This window comes from Mustela putorius, unplaced genomic scaffold, assembly GCF_011764305.1.
Source record: "Mustela putorius furo isolate JIRA1106 unplaced genomic scaffold, ASM1176430v1.1 tig00000997_pilon_pilon_pilon, whole genome shotgun sequence".
In the NCBI taxonomy this organism is placed as follows: domain Eukaryota; kingdom Metazoa; phylum Chordata; class Mammalia; order Carnivora; family Mustelidae; genus Mustela; species Mustela putorius.
The window spans coordinates 5454342-5468648 of NW_025421527.1; the positions used below are offsets into that span (position 1 = coordinate 5454342).

Genomic DNA, 14307 nt, shown 5'->3' on the forward strand with positions numbered 1-14307 from the left:
TACAGATGGGCCACAGGCTTAGAAAAGTTAGGAGTGCCACACAGCAACCACAAAACACTAAAGTGAGGAACAGCCTCACTTCTAGACCATTCTTTCTGGAGCAGTAAGCCCTGTTTGTGTGGTGACCCTGATGCGGAACTCCATCCCAGCACCCGGAGATGACGACCTGAGCTGAAGGCAGATGCCCAACCGAACCACCCAGGTGCCCCCTGAATTTTTTCCTCATTTTAAAAGATTTTATTTATTTATTTGAGAGCGAGAGCACAGAGGGAGTGTGAGAGGGAGAAGCAGGCTCCCTGCAGGGTAGGGAGCCCGATGCGACCCAGGACTCAATCCCAGAACTCTGAGATCATGACCTGAGCTGAAGGTCATGGTCTCAGAGGCCTGGGGTTGACTGAGCCATCAGGGTGTCCTGAAAAAAAAATTTTTTTAAAGGCAAAACAGAAGTCCCACTCAGCTAATGGTATGTCACACAACCCATTATCTTTACTAGTAGTGCCGGTAACATTTGACCACCCCTCCCACAAAAAGGCTCTGGTCCAATTCTTTAGCAGTGGGTTCTCAAGCCTGAGTGATCACCAGAATCACTGGTGCAAACACTGCCGGGCCCAACCCTCAGAGCTCCTGATTCAGAAGGTCGAGGTGGAGCCCAGTAGTTTGCATCTCTAACAAGATCCCAGTGTGGCCTATGCTGCTGGTTCCGGGAACACAACTGAACTAAGGGAGAAGGGAGAAGATTCACTTCCTTGATTAGTACTGTCAGTCTCTCCACCCAACATGGGGCAGCAACTATGCAACCCTGAGATCCACTCTGCCCGCTCCACCGACTGAGCCAGCCTGCTACCCCCGGGAGGCACGTTTTCTAGAACAACTACAGCTTATACCTGTTTTCTCAAAGATTAATACTCCAACTACCTGCATAAAAATGCTTGGAAATCCCCACATCCAGGCCACACCCCAGACCAAGTAAGGCACTAAGTAATGACTTAGGCATCAGTACTAGCCACAATGAACAGCCCGGGCGGCTCCCCCCCATCCCCCACCGCAGCAGGTAATAGGCCACAGATAGGCCCAAGCCTTAGGCTGGGCAGGAAGAGGAGCGCAAGTGCACCCTCTGCCTTATAGCCTCCTCCCTTTACCCTCTTGTGCCCATCAAGTATCAGGACTGAGGTAAAGGCAGCATCCCTGACCGTAGGAAAGTTGATTTGTTTTGATGAGATGACGTCTCTCTGTAACCTCTACCCAAGGCTAACAGAGCTACATATATTTCAGAAGTTTGACAGAAAGTCTGCTAAAGTAGATTAAAAACCAGTTACCTGAATGTTAAAATAAACCCCATTATCAGCAAAGAGCTGAACTGCATTACCCAACCGAAGGGAACATAATCAGAAACACGGTACTGAGTGCAATGCTCACCCTGAGAGAACAGAAAACCTTCACAATTAAAAAATTAGATTATAAAAACTTCTTCTTTAATCAAGGCTTTTTAACATGGAACAGATTTCTTGAATAAAATGAAAAGTTTCCAATACATTGAAACAAACCACCATCATGTAACACCTGGCAGGAAACAAAACCAAAACCAAACAGCAAGTTTACACAATCCCTGTGGCAGCCACGGCCTCACCCTCGGACGCTGCCTCTGTCCACCACATGTGTGCCGCCGGGTACACAGCTCAGCATGGTTTCTGGGGTAACGCTCAGCGGAGGCCGCAGCCCGAAGACCGCTTGCTGCCCTGGCCGGGCCGTGGTGCTGTCGGCTCTGCTCCAGCAAAGCGGTCAGCAGCACATTCAAACAGTGTACCGAACGTCCTTTAAATATCAAAGTAAGAAACAAGAAGGCGACATAATGATGCTGTCGGGAAGATGTCGGCAAGCGAGGGCAGCTGTGCGGAGCTCGAGGCTGAAGCGGCAGCCGCTTCATTTCTTCGGCTTCTTGGGCAGCGGCCGTCGGAACAACAAGATGTGAGGTTCTGAAAGAGGGAGGAGAAGCTAAGGGACGGGCTCGCACCAGTCTCTGCACTTCCCAGGTGTCACCCACTCAGACCTTCCCGACTAAAGGTGGACGGAAGCGTCGGCTGCAGACACAGCCCCGCGCGCCAAGCTGTCAGCAGAGCCCAGAACTGTTAGCATCGGCACCTCTGCTGTTGGTACAGCCCTGCGGGCCTTTTTTAGTTCTGCTCAGCCGCTTGGGGTCTGGTGTCTTATCAAGAAATTTACCTTTCTTGGCTTACTTGGAACACATCCAAAAATTCACTTGCTGATGGAGAATGATGCAGGGACCATAACCTCTACCAGGATCTATGTGGCCTTAGGAAAAAAAGGGTACACTCGGGGGCGCCTGGGTGGCTCAGTGGGTTAAGCCTCTGCCTTCAGTTCAGGTCATGATCCCAGGGTTCTGGGATCGAGCTCTGCATCGGGCTCTGCTCAGCGGGGAGTCTGCTTCCTCCTATCTGCCTGCCTCTCTGCCTACCTGTGATTTCTGTCTGTCAAATAAATAATCTTTAAAAAAAAAAAAAGGGTACACTCGGACTGAACTCGAGATGAAAGGAGGTCTCTCAGGGACAGGTCGTCTCTGAGCCTCACAGACACGCTCCTCTTATTTTTGGTCACTCCACTTTTTCTAGATGGCTGGTGAGGAACCAATAAAGCACCCTTGCCACCCCCCCATTTGTCTGGGTTATATGATCTCATCATTCCCTCTTTCCCCCACGGAAGGAGCCCTCCGTGGTTGCTCTGACGCTGCACCAACCTGGTTCGTGGATCATGTAATGGACCCATCCCTGACTCTGCTGCACACCAAGGTTCCTCCATTCGGATTCAGACATCAGATGGGTCTTGGGGACGAGCTTGGCGATGTCCTTGGGCAACATGACATGCCTGCAACAGAAGCATGGGAAGGGGGCTGACTCACGTCGTACTGGGTGCAGTCTGCTAGACGAGAGCTTGCACATGAAGCAGAGGCCAGGAAGGAAAAACGGGCTTCTGACGGAGGGAGTTATGCAACTTTTTGTGGGGTGGAGGCAGCTACAGATAAAGCCCAGTTATGAAAATTCTCCCCAGAGCCGGTTAAGAAGCACACATTCATGAGTAACTCACGGAAAGGGGCACGGTTTTCCTGCCTTCCTGGGGCTCAGGCTGCGGCGTACTCTAGAATACATCAGGGCAGCCTCAGGGCACACACAGCCAGTAACTCAAAGTAGTTGTGAAAAGGACTGGTTTCGCGGAAGAAAAGCCTCGGGGGGAGCCGCGTGAAGAGCCACCACGAAGCGTGAAATGGCCATGTCCTCCCCTCCACGGTTACCCCTGATCTCGTTCCCTGCTTTGGGGACAGCAGCCAGGACACGGCTTCCCAAGTTCTCCTAACCAAGGGGAAGACCCCTTCGTGGCGAAAAATTACTCCGACACGAGCTGGGCTGACCCAGACTCGCCCCGGCTCCGCGGAAACACGCCAGACGTGCCGCCGGGAGCAGCGGCGGCGACGCTCGGCAAAGGCCCCGCTCCCGTCCCAACACAGGACCGCAGCCTCCCCTCCGACAGCCCCTGGCGCGGGCTGCCTCCCACACGCGCTCGGACCGGCCGCACAAACCCACCCCCAAGGCCTCCCCCGGTCCTGAACCGCGACCGCACCGCCAGGCCCCACCGCCTAGCGAGCCCCGCACTCGGGCCGGCTCCTCGCGACCTCCCGGCGGTCAGACGCCAGCCCGCGGCGAGCGCCGCCGCCCCGCCGCCCCGCAGGCTCTGCTCCGACTCTGCGGGCTCCGACGCCGCGGGCGACCTCGCAGCCCCTCCCGGCCAGCCGCGCGCCCACGCCCCCCTCCCCCGCAGGCTCCGCAAGGCCCAGCGCGACCCCGCTCCCGAGCCCCGTCAGGGCGGAAGGGGGGTCCGCCTCCCGCAAGAGCCCCGCCCCCTGCCCGCGCCGCAGCGCAGGGCCGACTCGGAGCTCCCGGGTCCGCGCGCCGCCCGGCCCTCGCGCAGGCGCCCTGCGCTCCCCGCCCGCGTCCCGGGAGTCTCCCGCGCATGCGCCGGTCCTGTCGCCGCGGCCCCGGTGACGAACTCCTCTGGCTCTCCTTTGTCAAAGTTCGCGACCTCGTTATGGCCCCCGCGCCGGCACTAACCGGTACTCGAACTCCTCGTCGTCGTATTTGTCCGAGTAGTAAATCTGTTTGTGCGACATGATCGCTCCGTCCGAGGACCGTCAGGCCCGCGCCGCCAGCCTCCAAACAACTCCCAGCGGCACGCGCTCCCACCCACTTTGGCCTCGCTTTCAAACACGCCGCCTGCGCTTCCTATTGGCTCCTTTGGTTTAAGGCGGGGCGTCTCCACCTTCCAGCCTCGGATTGGCTTAGATTGGCTTCTCCTCGCGCCCTTATTGGAGCGGACGCCTAACGCTCGTGAAGAACCAGCGTAGGTAAAACTTACGCCTCTAATTGGCTATTCCCACCCCGTGCGCGTTCTCGCGCTGCCATTGGCGGATTCGGGGAAGTGGGCCGGCTGAAGGAGGGACGCTGAGGTGCAGGGTCAGGGGTTAGTGAGGCCGGAAGTGAGTGCAATAAAGTTTGTTCAGGGAGGCCCGGCCGGGGAGAAAGTTGGAACGGCCACCTGAGAGGGCGGTGGCGTGATCCGGAACCAAATCGAGCCGCGGTGCGGTGCGGAGACTCCATGAGGCCCTGGTGAGTTGGGTCTTCTCCCTCTCCTTAGGTGACCCACTCCTCCACCCCGGAACCCCTCTCCCGGGACCCCACTTCCGGTATGGACCTGTAAGTCCCGCCCCCTACGACCCCCTCCCCGGAAGTCCCACCCCCCATCTTCAGGGGGGCGCCCCGAACCCCGACTTGTTTTCTGTTTATTGTCCACGACCCCACCCTGCCGCCCAGCTTTCCTGGAAGTCCCACCCCCGGACACGCTTCCCAGCGCTACTGCGGGAAACCGGACGGTAGCGCCTCCAGCTCCCCGAGACCCCGCCTCCTGGCCACGGGTCCGTCCCGAAGCCGGACTCCCGGAAGGCCGGGGCCCCGCCCCTCGGCCGCCGGGCCGGGCGCGCGAGGCCCCGCCCCCAGTCCCGCCCGAAGCCCCGCCCCTCCGACCCCGTCGGCCGAGCGGGAGCCTGGCCTCCGGGAAGTCCCGCGTGCGCGCGACCTGGGGCCACGCCCCCTCGGGAGCGCCCCGAGTGGGACCCGGGCCCCCTCAGAGGCGCCGTCTTGGACCCCGAGGGCCCTGGCAGACAGAGTTCCCTTTTCTCGCGTGGGCCTCGGGCCCGGCTGTCCCGAGCGCTCTTGGCCCGGCGGGTGGGACGTCCAGGTGCCCCGGTTCTGAGCGGCGCGAGGGCCGGGGCAGACCTCCGCCTCCCCTGCCCCCGGCCAGGACTTGGGGCGTGGGGCGCTAGAGGGGCTCGGAGGCTTGCTCCTGGTTTCCCTGCCCAGGACCGACTCCGCCCCAGAGACAGCTGTAGGTCTCCCACCCGCAGCTCGGGAGCTGGTAGGGCCGTGGGCTTGCTGGCGTGTGACCCGCGGGTGCGACCGGAGCGAAAGTTCTCTGCGGCCAGAAAACGGTGGCTTGGCGTGGGTGGAGGGGACAGTGACTTTTTGCTGTTTGATTTTCATTTTATTTTAATTTTTCTTGGACTCCCCAGTCTCCGTCGTTTCTTTGGCTCTTCCCCTCCCCCCATCCAGAGTTCTGGCCTGGGCACTCCTCCTGGTCGCGCTCGCCCGGCCTTCCCTTCTGGAAACATTCCTGAGGCTTTCGCCGTTTCCTGCTACTCGCCTCCTCCTCCCTGCTGGCCCGAGCCGCGAGCAGCTTCTCCCCCACACCCAGGCACCCCGACTCCCAGTCCCCTTTCCTATGCAGATTTAAAGCGCCCGACTTCCGAGCCCACACCTGTTGACTGGTCCGTGCGGGCTCCCGCAGGCCGAGGACGTCCCGCCCTGCGTGCTGGGCGTGCGAGGCCAGGGCGGAACCCCTTCTTCCATCTCTCTGGGCCCGAGCGCTGAAGGCCTGAGGAAAGGGAGTGACTGAGACCAGGGGAGAGTTAGCTGTGTATCTAACACCATTTAAGTGTTAGTATTACCAGTCGTTGTAGTCTGCATCTTTGTATCTTCTGCAGTTTAAGAGGAGGTAATCCCCAGATGAGCCAGGGGGTCTTGTGTATCTTCAACTAATTGTTCGGTTCCTCCATGGCCCCTCCCGCGGAGCTGTGTCTGGGAGCGGGGTGTGGAAGGGATGCTGGGGCTGTTCCCGGTGTCCAGCCCCAGCCTCCCTGGCACAGCCTTGTCTGCTGCTCCCTCGGTCCCTTCCTGGCCTGCAGCCCCCACTTCTCCTGGGGAACGCTTTCACTTTTCCGCCTCCTCCAGCCAGACTCTGCCCCTGGTGTTGGGGGGCATTGTGCTCCGTGGTGGACCTAGGCAACTTCCCCTGTCCCCACTCCAGGAGGAGGAGCGCGAACCAGCCAGCCGCCCCTGCCAGCTTGCTTTGCTGACTAGGCCTGTGGAAGGGGCCACAGAGAAGTGCTTGCCTGGGGGCTGCTGCTCCTTGGCCTGGTGGGTGGTGTGGGAGGGCTCCATCAGCTTGTCCTCTGCCCCAGCTTTGCCCTGGTGCACCGCCCAGGTTGGACTTTGTTCTCACTTCTCCAGCTTTGCTCTTCCTCTCGGCCCCTCTCTGCGTCCGCTGGGACCTCTTCCATCCTTTCCCATTTTCCCAACCTCCTGCCCACAGCTGTAGTAGCAGAGGGTGCTAATGGCCCAGACTCCCTGGGGCCAATCCCCCCCCACACACGCCGTGCGGTAGTGTGTTGGGGGGGTGGCCTGGAGGAGGGGGCGTTTGAGTGTTCCACCAGGACAGGAAGGGAAGTGCTGAGCTCAGGGGTCCCCTCCCTTTTCCACCTGCAGCTCCCTGTTTCCTCTCTCACTCCCCCTACCCTCCCGCAGCTTCCTGCTCCCTCTGGCCTGCCCGCGTCCTGTGTGGATTGATCCAGACCTCCTCCTCTTTCCCTCCTTTCTTTCTCGTTCCCACATCCTTCCCTCCCACCCCTACTTTCCTCCTCCCCAGATTACTGGTGGTTTGTCTGGGGGCAGCGGCGGGGCGGGGTGGGGGGGTGCGTGGAGGGAGCTCCATCCCAGCCCGAGTTTGGGGCTGTGGCTGTGCTGGGGGCTTAGCCCCTTCCAGCCTGTGAGTCAGCACTGTCCCCGGGATTGGTCTCCGGTCTTAGCGCTCCGCCCCTGGGGAGGAGCAAGGCAGCTCGGGGTCCAGCCTGTTCTCTCTGCAGCTGGAGAAGAGGCTCCACGCTGGGCGGGGATGGGGCCGGAAACTCTCTGGGTCTGAGCCGGGGGCGCTGGCGCCACTTGTCCCTCTCCCTCTCCAGGATCCTTGAGATCCCTGGGCCCTAGAGGTCCGGTCAGACTAAGGGCCTGGGGATGCCCCCTGCCTGGCCCCCTTGCCTGGACTGGCAGGGGGGCCGGGCTGGGCAGCAGCCTCCCTCCAGCAGCAGCCATGGATCTCCTGCCCCCCAAGTCCAAGTACAACCCACTCCGGAACGAGTCTCTGTCATCGCTGGAGGAGGGGGCTTCAGGGCCTTCCCCACTGGAGGAGCCGCCTTCCCCATCAGCCTCGTCTCTGGGGCCCACCCTGCCACCTCTGCCCGGGGATGACAGTCCCACTACCCTGTGCTCCTTCTTCCCCCGGATGAGCAACCTGAAGCTGGCCAACCCAGCCGGGGGGCGCCCGGGGCCAAAGGGGGAGCCAGGAAGGGCAGCTGAGGATGGGGAGGGGCCCGGAGGGGTGGCCGCGCCAGACTCAGGCCCCCCGCCCCTCCTCCAGGACATGAACAAGCTGAGTGGAGGCGGCGGGCGCAGGACTCGGGTGGAAGGCGGCCAGCTGGGGGGCGAGGAGTGGACGCGCCACGGGAGCTTTGTCAATAAGCCCACACGGGGCTGGCTGCATCCCAACGACAAAGTCATGGGACCCGGGGTTTCCTACCTGGTTCGGGTGAGTGAACGTCCGGCCATGCCCTCCGCCCTCCGCCCTCCCAGACCCCTCTGTCTCACTGGGGCTTTTCTGGAGCCTCTGGTTTCTGCTCTTCCCAGCACCGCCCTTGGTTTCAGGGTCCTGTTTCTCACACCTTTCTTGCTCCTTCTCCGCTTCTGCGCACCCCCCTTCCAGCTCTGCCCGGGCCCCTTCCTTCTGGTGACCACCCCCACCCTGCCATGCTTAGCACAAAGCCCAGCACGCGCTGGCCCTTAGTGTGGGAATGAGTGAGCCTCGATCGCGTCCTCCAGCCTCCCCCCTCTGTGGATGTCACCCCCCCTCGCCCCCCCAGTGCCTGTCACTGCCCTCCACAGTCTCTTCCCAGGTGCCCAGGCCCTCCCAGCCTGCCCTCTTCCCCGCTCCTCCTTTCCTGTGGTCTTGCATGTTGTGGGGCCTTGTGGGGCTTAGCCGCAAGCAGCGGGAAAAACTTCTTCGTCTTTATTCTTCCTTTAGGGAGCACGTAGGGAAAAGGCCCAGGGCTCTTTGTGAAGGGGTGGGGGGAGGCGGCTGACTGCTCCCCTCCGTCCCTCCTTCAGTACATGGGCTGCGTGGAGGTTCTGCAGTCAATGCGCGCCTTGGACTTCAACACCCGCACCCAGGTCACCAGGTTAGCGGGGAGGGGGTCGGGGCGGGGTGGGGGGAAGCGCCCTGGATTAGTGAGGGGAGCAGGGGAGTGGGTCTTGGTGGCTTATTATCCACGGCTTAGCTTTAGGTAAAGGGGATAGAGAGTTTGGGGAGTGAGTAAGTCTGGATGAAAAGAGGCGCCTCTGGTCTGGATCCCGCTCACTTTTCCAGTCCTGTGGGTTGTGGGGGAGGTGGCAGAGCAGCTGGCAGCTGGAGCCTGAGTGCAGGACGGGGTGGATGGAAGGTTGCTGCTGGCTTTGGGAAGGCCACGGGACATTCATTTGGTAGCTGGAAGGAGGTGGGGCCAGACCCACGGAGGCCCTAACCCAATCAGCCAGGAAGTGGCCTCTCCGTGTCATCAAATATTAAAGGCCCTTAATTCAATCCACCACGACAAAGAGCCTGGAGTGCCCCTGGAGTCTGGCCTGGTCCTCCCCTCCCCCTGCCCTGTGGCCACCCCAGCCGAGCGGGAGACAGGCTCTGCGTCTGAGGACCCCTTTCTCGCCAGGGAGGCCATCAGCCTGGTGTGTGATGCTGTGCCCGGTGCCAAGGGGGCGACGAGGAGGAGAAAGGTACCTGGGGCCAATGGGGCTGGGGGTGCTGTTGGGAAATGTGGGGGAGTTGGCAAAGACAAGCATGGGGACGTGTGGGGACAAGGCCAAAAAACAAAGGGTGGGGGTTTCTGGTGTGGGGAACCCCCGGCTTCTGAGACCCTCGGATCTTTGGCTAGCCCTGTAGCCGCCCGCTCAGTTCCATCCTGGGGAGGAGTAACCTGAAGTTTGCCGGGATGCCGATCACGCTCACCGTCTCCACCAGCAGCCTCAACCTCATGGCCGCAGACTGCAAACAGGTTGGTGGGGTCGGGCGAGGGGGCCAGAAGCCCTGCCAGGAGGGCCAGGAGCTAAGACAGGAAGGAGGAGCTTAGGAGCACCAGGGCTAGGAAGCCAGAAGGGTGGGTCTGACTAGTCTGGGGCTGGGGCTGGGGCTGGGGGCGCCCAGCTGGGCCCCGAGGCTGCCTGACCCGTTCCTTCCCTGGCCCCTGCCCTGACCCTCAGATCATCGCCAACCACCACATGCAGTCTATCTCGTTTGCGTCCGGTGGAGACCCGGTGAGTTGGGAAACAGGGTGGACGGGGGAAGAGCAGGGCCTGCGGCGGCCAGAGAAGAGGCCACGCTGGGGTCGAGGCAGTGTCTGGAGGGCCCGGGCTTTTGGGGGTCGGGGGTGAGGTGGGCCATAAAACTGAGCTAAGGGGCTGTTTCTGACCCTGCCCACCCCAGGACACAGCTGAGTACGTCGCCTATGTTGCCAAAGACCCGGTGAATCAGAGAGGTGAGGCGTGGTGGGGAGCTGGGTGGGGCCGGCTGTCCGGGAGGCAGGTGAGCAGGACCCGGGGAGCTAACTGGGGGCTCCGGCCGGGAAGATGAGGGCCCCGCGGCAGTGCCCGTCCCAGTGGTCTGCCTCGGGGCTCACGGGCCGCCTCCGCTGTGTCCCCAGCCTGCCACATCCTGGAGTGTCCCGAGGGGCTGGCTCAGGACGTCATCAGCACCATCGGGCAGGCCTTCGAGTTGCGCTTCAAACAGTACCTCAGGAACCCGCCCAAGCTGGTCACCCCTCATGACAGGTGAGTGGGTGCGGAGGGGGCGGAGCGGCCCCTGAGCCCCCGGGGCCCCGGCCGAGAGAGCGGGTCTGCTCCACTGCCCAGACTCAAGCCGAGAGGGTCGGGGGCCCGGCGAGTGTCGGGGGACGACCTGCAGGCCCGTTTCCCCCTTCCTGCTATTCTTAGGTTTCCTGTGGCCGGCGGGAAAGTCTGGCCAGGCCCTGCCCTGCTGTAGGCCCACTCTTCCTCTCGCGGCCCGCGCTCCTGTGCTGCCGGCCTGTCGGCCTCTCTTGCCCATTTCTCCATCCGTAATTTTTCATTCTCCTGCCCCCAGGAGCCATCACGAACTTGGGAGAGGGAGGATGTCTTCCTCCTGAGGTCTCTGCCTTTCTCTGTCCCCTCGAGGCCGCTAGCTGTGGAGCATTTAGAGGAGACTTTGGCGCTCTGGAACGCGGCTCTTCTTGCTCTCTTGTGTTGCTGCTTCCCCTCCGTCTGGGGAGGCAGCACGATAATCGAGGCCATGAACCCTAAAATCAAATCCGGTGCTGCAGCTCAGGTCCATCACCTTTAACTGGGAAACCACAGGCAAATTTCTGCACCTCCGACCCTCATCTCTCTGCTCTGTCACTGGAGAGGGAAGTGACAGCCACTTTGTGGGGCTACCTTGAGGGTCAACTGTGCATAGGAAACAGCCCACCTCAGGCCTGGCCTGCAGGAAGTGCCCGGCCTGTGACCACTGCCTGTGCCCCTCCCACCTGTTCTCTCAGGATGGCCGGTTTTGATGGCTCGGCTTGGGATGAGGAAGAGGAAGAGCCACCTGGCCACCAGTACTATAATGACTTCCCGGGAAAGGAACCCCCTCTTGGGGGAGTGGTGGACATGAGGCTTCGGGAAGGAGCCCCCGGGGCAGCTCGACCCCCCCCACCTGTTGGCCAGACCTCCAGCCACCTGGGAGCAACGCTGGTGAGTCGCTTGGGTGGAGGTGGGCTGGGGCCCAGGATGGGAGTGGCCGGCCCGGGCTTCTGGTCTCATCTTATTTTTGTCCCCGCAGCCGGTGGGGCAGCCTGTGGGGGCAGACCCGGAAACCCGCAAACAGATGCCACCTCCGCCACCCTGCCCAGGTGTGAAGGGAGCTGGGAGGGGCGGAGTCCGGGCGCAGGAGGCGGGGCTGGGGCCACTGTGACGCCGCCCTTTCCTTAGCAGGGAAAGAGCTCTTTGACGATCCTTCTTACGTCAATGTGCAGAACCTGGACAAGGCCCGGCAGGCAGGGGGTGGGGCGGGGCCTCCCAGTGCCGCGGTCAATGGCAGCACGCCCCGAGACCTCTTTGACATGAGTGAGTTCTCCTGTCTCCTTTTCTGCGCCTCCGTCTTACCCCGCGGTTCCTGCTCTTCTGCCCTCCCCTCCGGGAAGGTGTGCGTCCCGGCCTGTGTTGGGCCAGTGGCCCCTCTCAGCCCTTTCTCTCTGAACCCCCAGAGCCCTTCGAAGATGCCCTTCGGGTGCCTCCGCCCCCCCAGGCGGTGGCCATGGCTGAGCAGCTCCGAGGGGAGGCCTGGTTCCACGGGAAGCTGAGCCGGCGGGAGGCCGAGGCACTGCTGCAGCTGCACGGGGACTTCCTGGTGCGGGAGAGCGCGAGCAGCCCGGGCCAGTACGTGCTCACCGGCCTGCAGAGCGGGCAGCCCAAGCACCTGCTGCTGGTGGACCCAGAGGGCGTGGTGAGTGGCGTGGGGCCACGTGTTGGGGGGGCGCTGCGGCGCGCTCCCGCCGAGCCCCGGTCTCCCCTCGCTGCCGCCCCCTTTCCAAACTGCTTGGCTCGCCTGTGCAGCCCCCTTCCCGGCAGGACGGCGTCCTTCTCTTCACGCAGCCCTGGGCCCGAGCTCTGTTCCTCTCGGCCCTCAGTTCTCCATCTGAGCTTGACGCTGTTCAGCCTGCCTGAGCCCATCTTGACAAACGAGGAAACCCTCCCAGAGAGGTGGTGGTGCCCGGCGCCCGGCGTCGGAGGCCTGGGGCCTAGAAACCCCAAATCTCCTTTTGCAAGAGGACGGAGGGGCCTCCGTAGCCCCTCTGGATTCAGGGCTCAACCTGGCGTCCTGTCGCCAGCCCACTGTCCCTCCTGACTTTGGGCTCTTCTCCACAGCAGTCCCCATCTCCCTGCCCCAGGTTTCTCGGAGTGGGTGTCCTCCTCTGAGACGGGCCACCTAACAGGTCAGGAGAGGTGGTATCCCTCAGCTTCTCCGTTTCTGGTCCTGATGTTCTCTCGGTCTGCTGCCAGAGCTAGCTGTGGGACCCCCTTTTCGAGAAGTCTCAGGGGCCTGGGCGGACAGTCCTCCCGGCCTTCTTCCCCTTCCTCATCCCGCAGTATAGTTGTCTCCTTTCTGCAGCCTTTGACTTTGCGCCTGAACTAACCCCTTCCTTCCTGCTGCTCAGGTTCGGACAAAGGACCACCGCTTTGAGAGTGTCAGTCACCTCATCAGCTACCACGTGGACAATCACTTGCCCATCATCTCTGCGGGCAGTGAACTGTGTCTCCAGCAGCCCGTGGAGCGGAAGCTGTGACCCTCGCAGTGCTTTCTCCCCGAAGGGGCCCTCCCACCCCTTCTCCCCTACTCCTTGATTCTCAGGACCTCATGTGGGAGCATTCTGTGGGCTTGGCCTTGTGCTGGAGCTGGGGATAGTGTGGACATGGCTCAGCACCCACTGAATGAGAGGGTTTGTCAGAAGCTGGGGGTAGAATCCTGTTTCTTCCAGAACCTTACCAAAGTATTATTGAACAGAGTGGCTCCCTTCCCTGGGCCTTTCCTGTGCCAATCTGATACCCCCTTTCCCAAGAAGGTGGGTGCTTGAGGCGTGGGCAGTGTGTCTCCTTGAAGTGAGAAAGGCTTTAATGGGGGCAGTCACCTTTCCAAGGAAGGGGGATGAATCACACCTTTGGTCTACCCCTGGGCTCAGGGTACCCCAGACCCCTTTCAACAACCCTCCCTCCCAGTGGTTAAACTTTGTGCCTTTGACCATCTCCTAGGTCTGAAGATATTTTATGCAAAGAGTTCTTGAGCCCCTGAGGTCAAGGGTGGGGGTACTGACATCTTCTTGGCTTCTGGGATCCCCCTCCAGTTGAGGTTGGGAGAACAGAGGCAGGAATGTTAGCTGTCCCTTCCGCCCGGGGACAGGCAACCCTTAGATATTGCCTCAGAGCCCCCTTCCTGGCCAGCGGGGAGATGGACTCTCCCTTGCTCAGTGCCTCCTGGCCAGGGGGCACCCCTCACCCAAGGGGTCTGTACATACATTTCCTAAGTCTGTGTCGTTTGTCCCCCCTCCCCCATGTTGCATGCATGTTACACTCTACAGCCAAAGCATAGCCCTGGGTCCTAGAACCCTCCTCTCTTCGGGGTGGGGGGGGTGTTGGTGGGGCGGTGGCAGGGACTGGATTCAGTCCTCCTGACCTGGTATCTTTCCCAGGGGCATCTGTGGAGGCAGAAGAAAGCAGTGGACAATCCCCAAATACCATCTGTAGACTTGGGAAGGGATTTATTTTTATTTTTTATGCATATATTTTAGGGCTGTAGATTTATTTTCCTCATGTGTTTTCCGTGGCAAATGACAATAATCAATTACGTGTACACGTCACCTCTGACTTTTCAAAGCCTTTTACAATGATCGGCATTTTCCTCCTCCCGCCCGGCCTGGGCGGCGGCTGGGCCCCCAGCATCTCCTTTCCGGCCGAGACGCGGGGCTCCAGGAGGGGTCCCGAGCCAGGACGGCAGCGAGGCGGGGAGGCTCCACGGGTGCGAGCCGCTTCACTCCTGCAGCGGCGGGGCCTGGCCGCCTCGCCGGCCCTTCGCGGAGCGCCCGGAGCGCGTCCTGCCGCTGCGAGTCTGGGTCTCCGCGGTCTCTGTCCCGGCCTTTGCGTGTCGTTCGCGCGTCTCCACGGGTCGCGATGATACCAAAGGGAAATCGTCTTCATTAAAGTCCCTATTTCTTGTACCTCGGCCTCGTGGTCCCTGTTGCTGCTCGTCCGCGGCCCCGTCGGCGGGGGGTGGGTGGGGGTCTCCCGCACCCACGCGTCCGCG

At 61.4% G+C, this 14307-nt stretch overlaps 2 protein-coding genes across 7 annotated transcripts; one reads left to right on the forward strand and one right to left on the reverse strand.

Moving 5' to 3' along the window:
- Positions 1–1450: 1450 nt before the first annotated feature.
- Positions 1451–4274, reverse strand: CKS1B (CDC28 protein kinase regulatory subunit 1B). Of its 2 annotated transcripts, none has more exons than XM_004778627.3 (3): positions 4119–4274; positions 2753–2880; positions 1451–1973 (listed from the first exon to the last, which is right to left on the reverse strand). In XM_004778627.3, exons 1-3 carry the CDS (start codon positions 4175–4177, stop codon positions 1921–1923), a joined length of 240 nt encoding a protein of 79 aa, XP_004778684.1. In that variant the 5' UTR covers positions 4178–4274; the 3' UTR covers positions 1451–1920. The 2 variants fall into 2 exon arrangements, with proteins under 2 accessions (XP_004778684.1, XP_012904468.1); XM_013049014.2 differs by lacking the exon at positions 4119–4274 and adding an exon at positions 3100–3587.
- Positions 4275–4506: 232 nt separating this feature from the next.
- On the forward strand, positions 4507–14221 carry SHC1 (SHC adaptor protein 1). Of its 5 annotated transcripts, none has more exons than XM_004778622.3 (13): positions 4507–4673; positions 7813–7980; positions 8556–8626; positions 9152–9215; positions 9374–9493; positions 9699–9752; positions 9922–9973; positions 10139–10265; positions 11009–11204; positions 11293–11362; positions 11442–11576; positions 11717–11955; positions 12668–14221. In XM_004778622.3, exons 2-13 carry the CDS (start codon positions 7816–7818, stop codon positions 12794–12796), a joined length of 1422 nt encoding a protein of 473 aa, XP_004778679.1. In that variant the 5' UTR covers positions 4507–4673; positions 7813–7815; the 3' UTR covers positions 12797–14221. The 5 variants fall into 5 exon arrangements, with proteins under 5 accessions (XP_004778679.1, XP_004778681.1, XP_004778677.1 ...); XM_004778624.3 differs by lacking the exon at positions 4507–4673 and adding an exon at positions 5330–5448; XM_004778620.3 differs by lacking the exon at positions 4507–4673 and having other exon boundaries at positions 5495–7980.
- Positions 14222–14307: the final 86 nt, after the last annotated feature.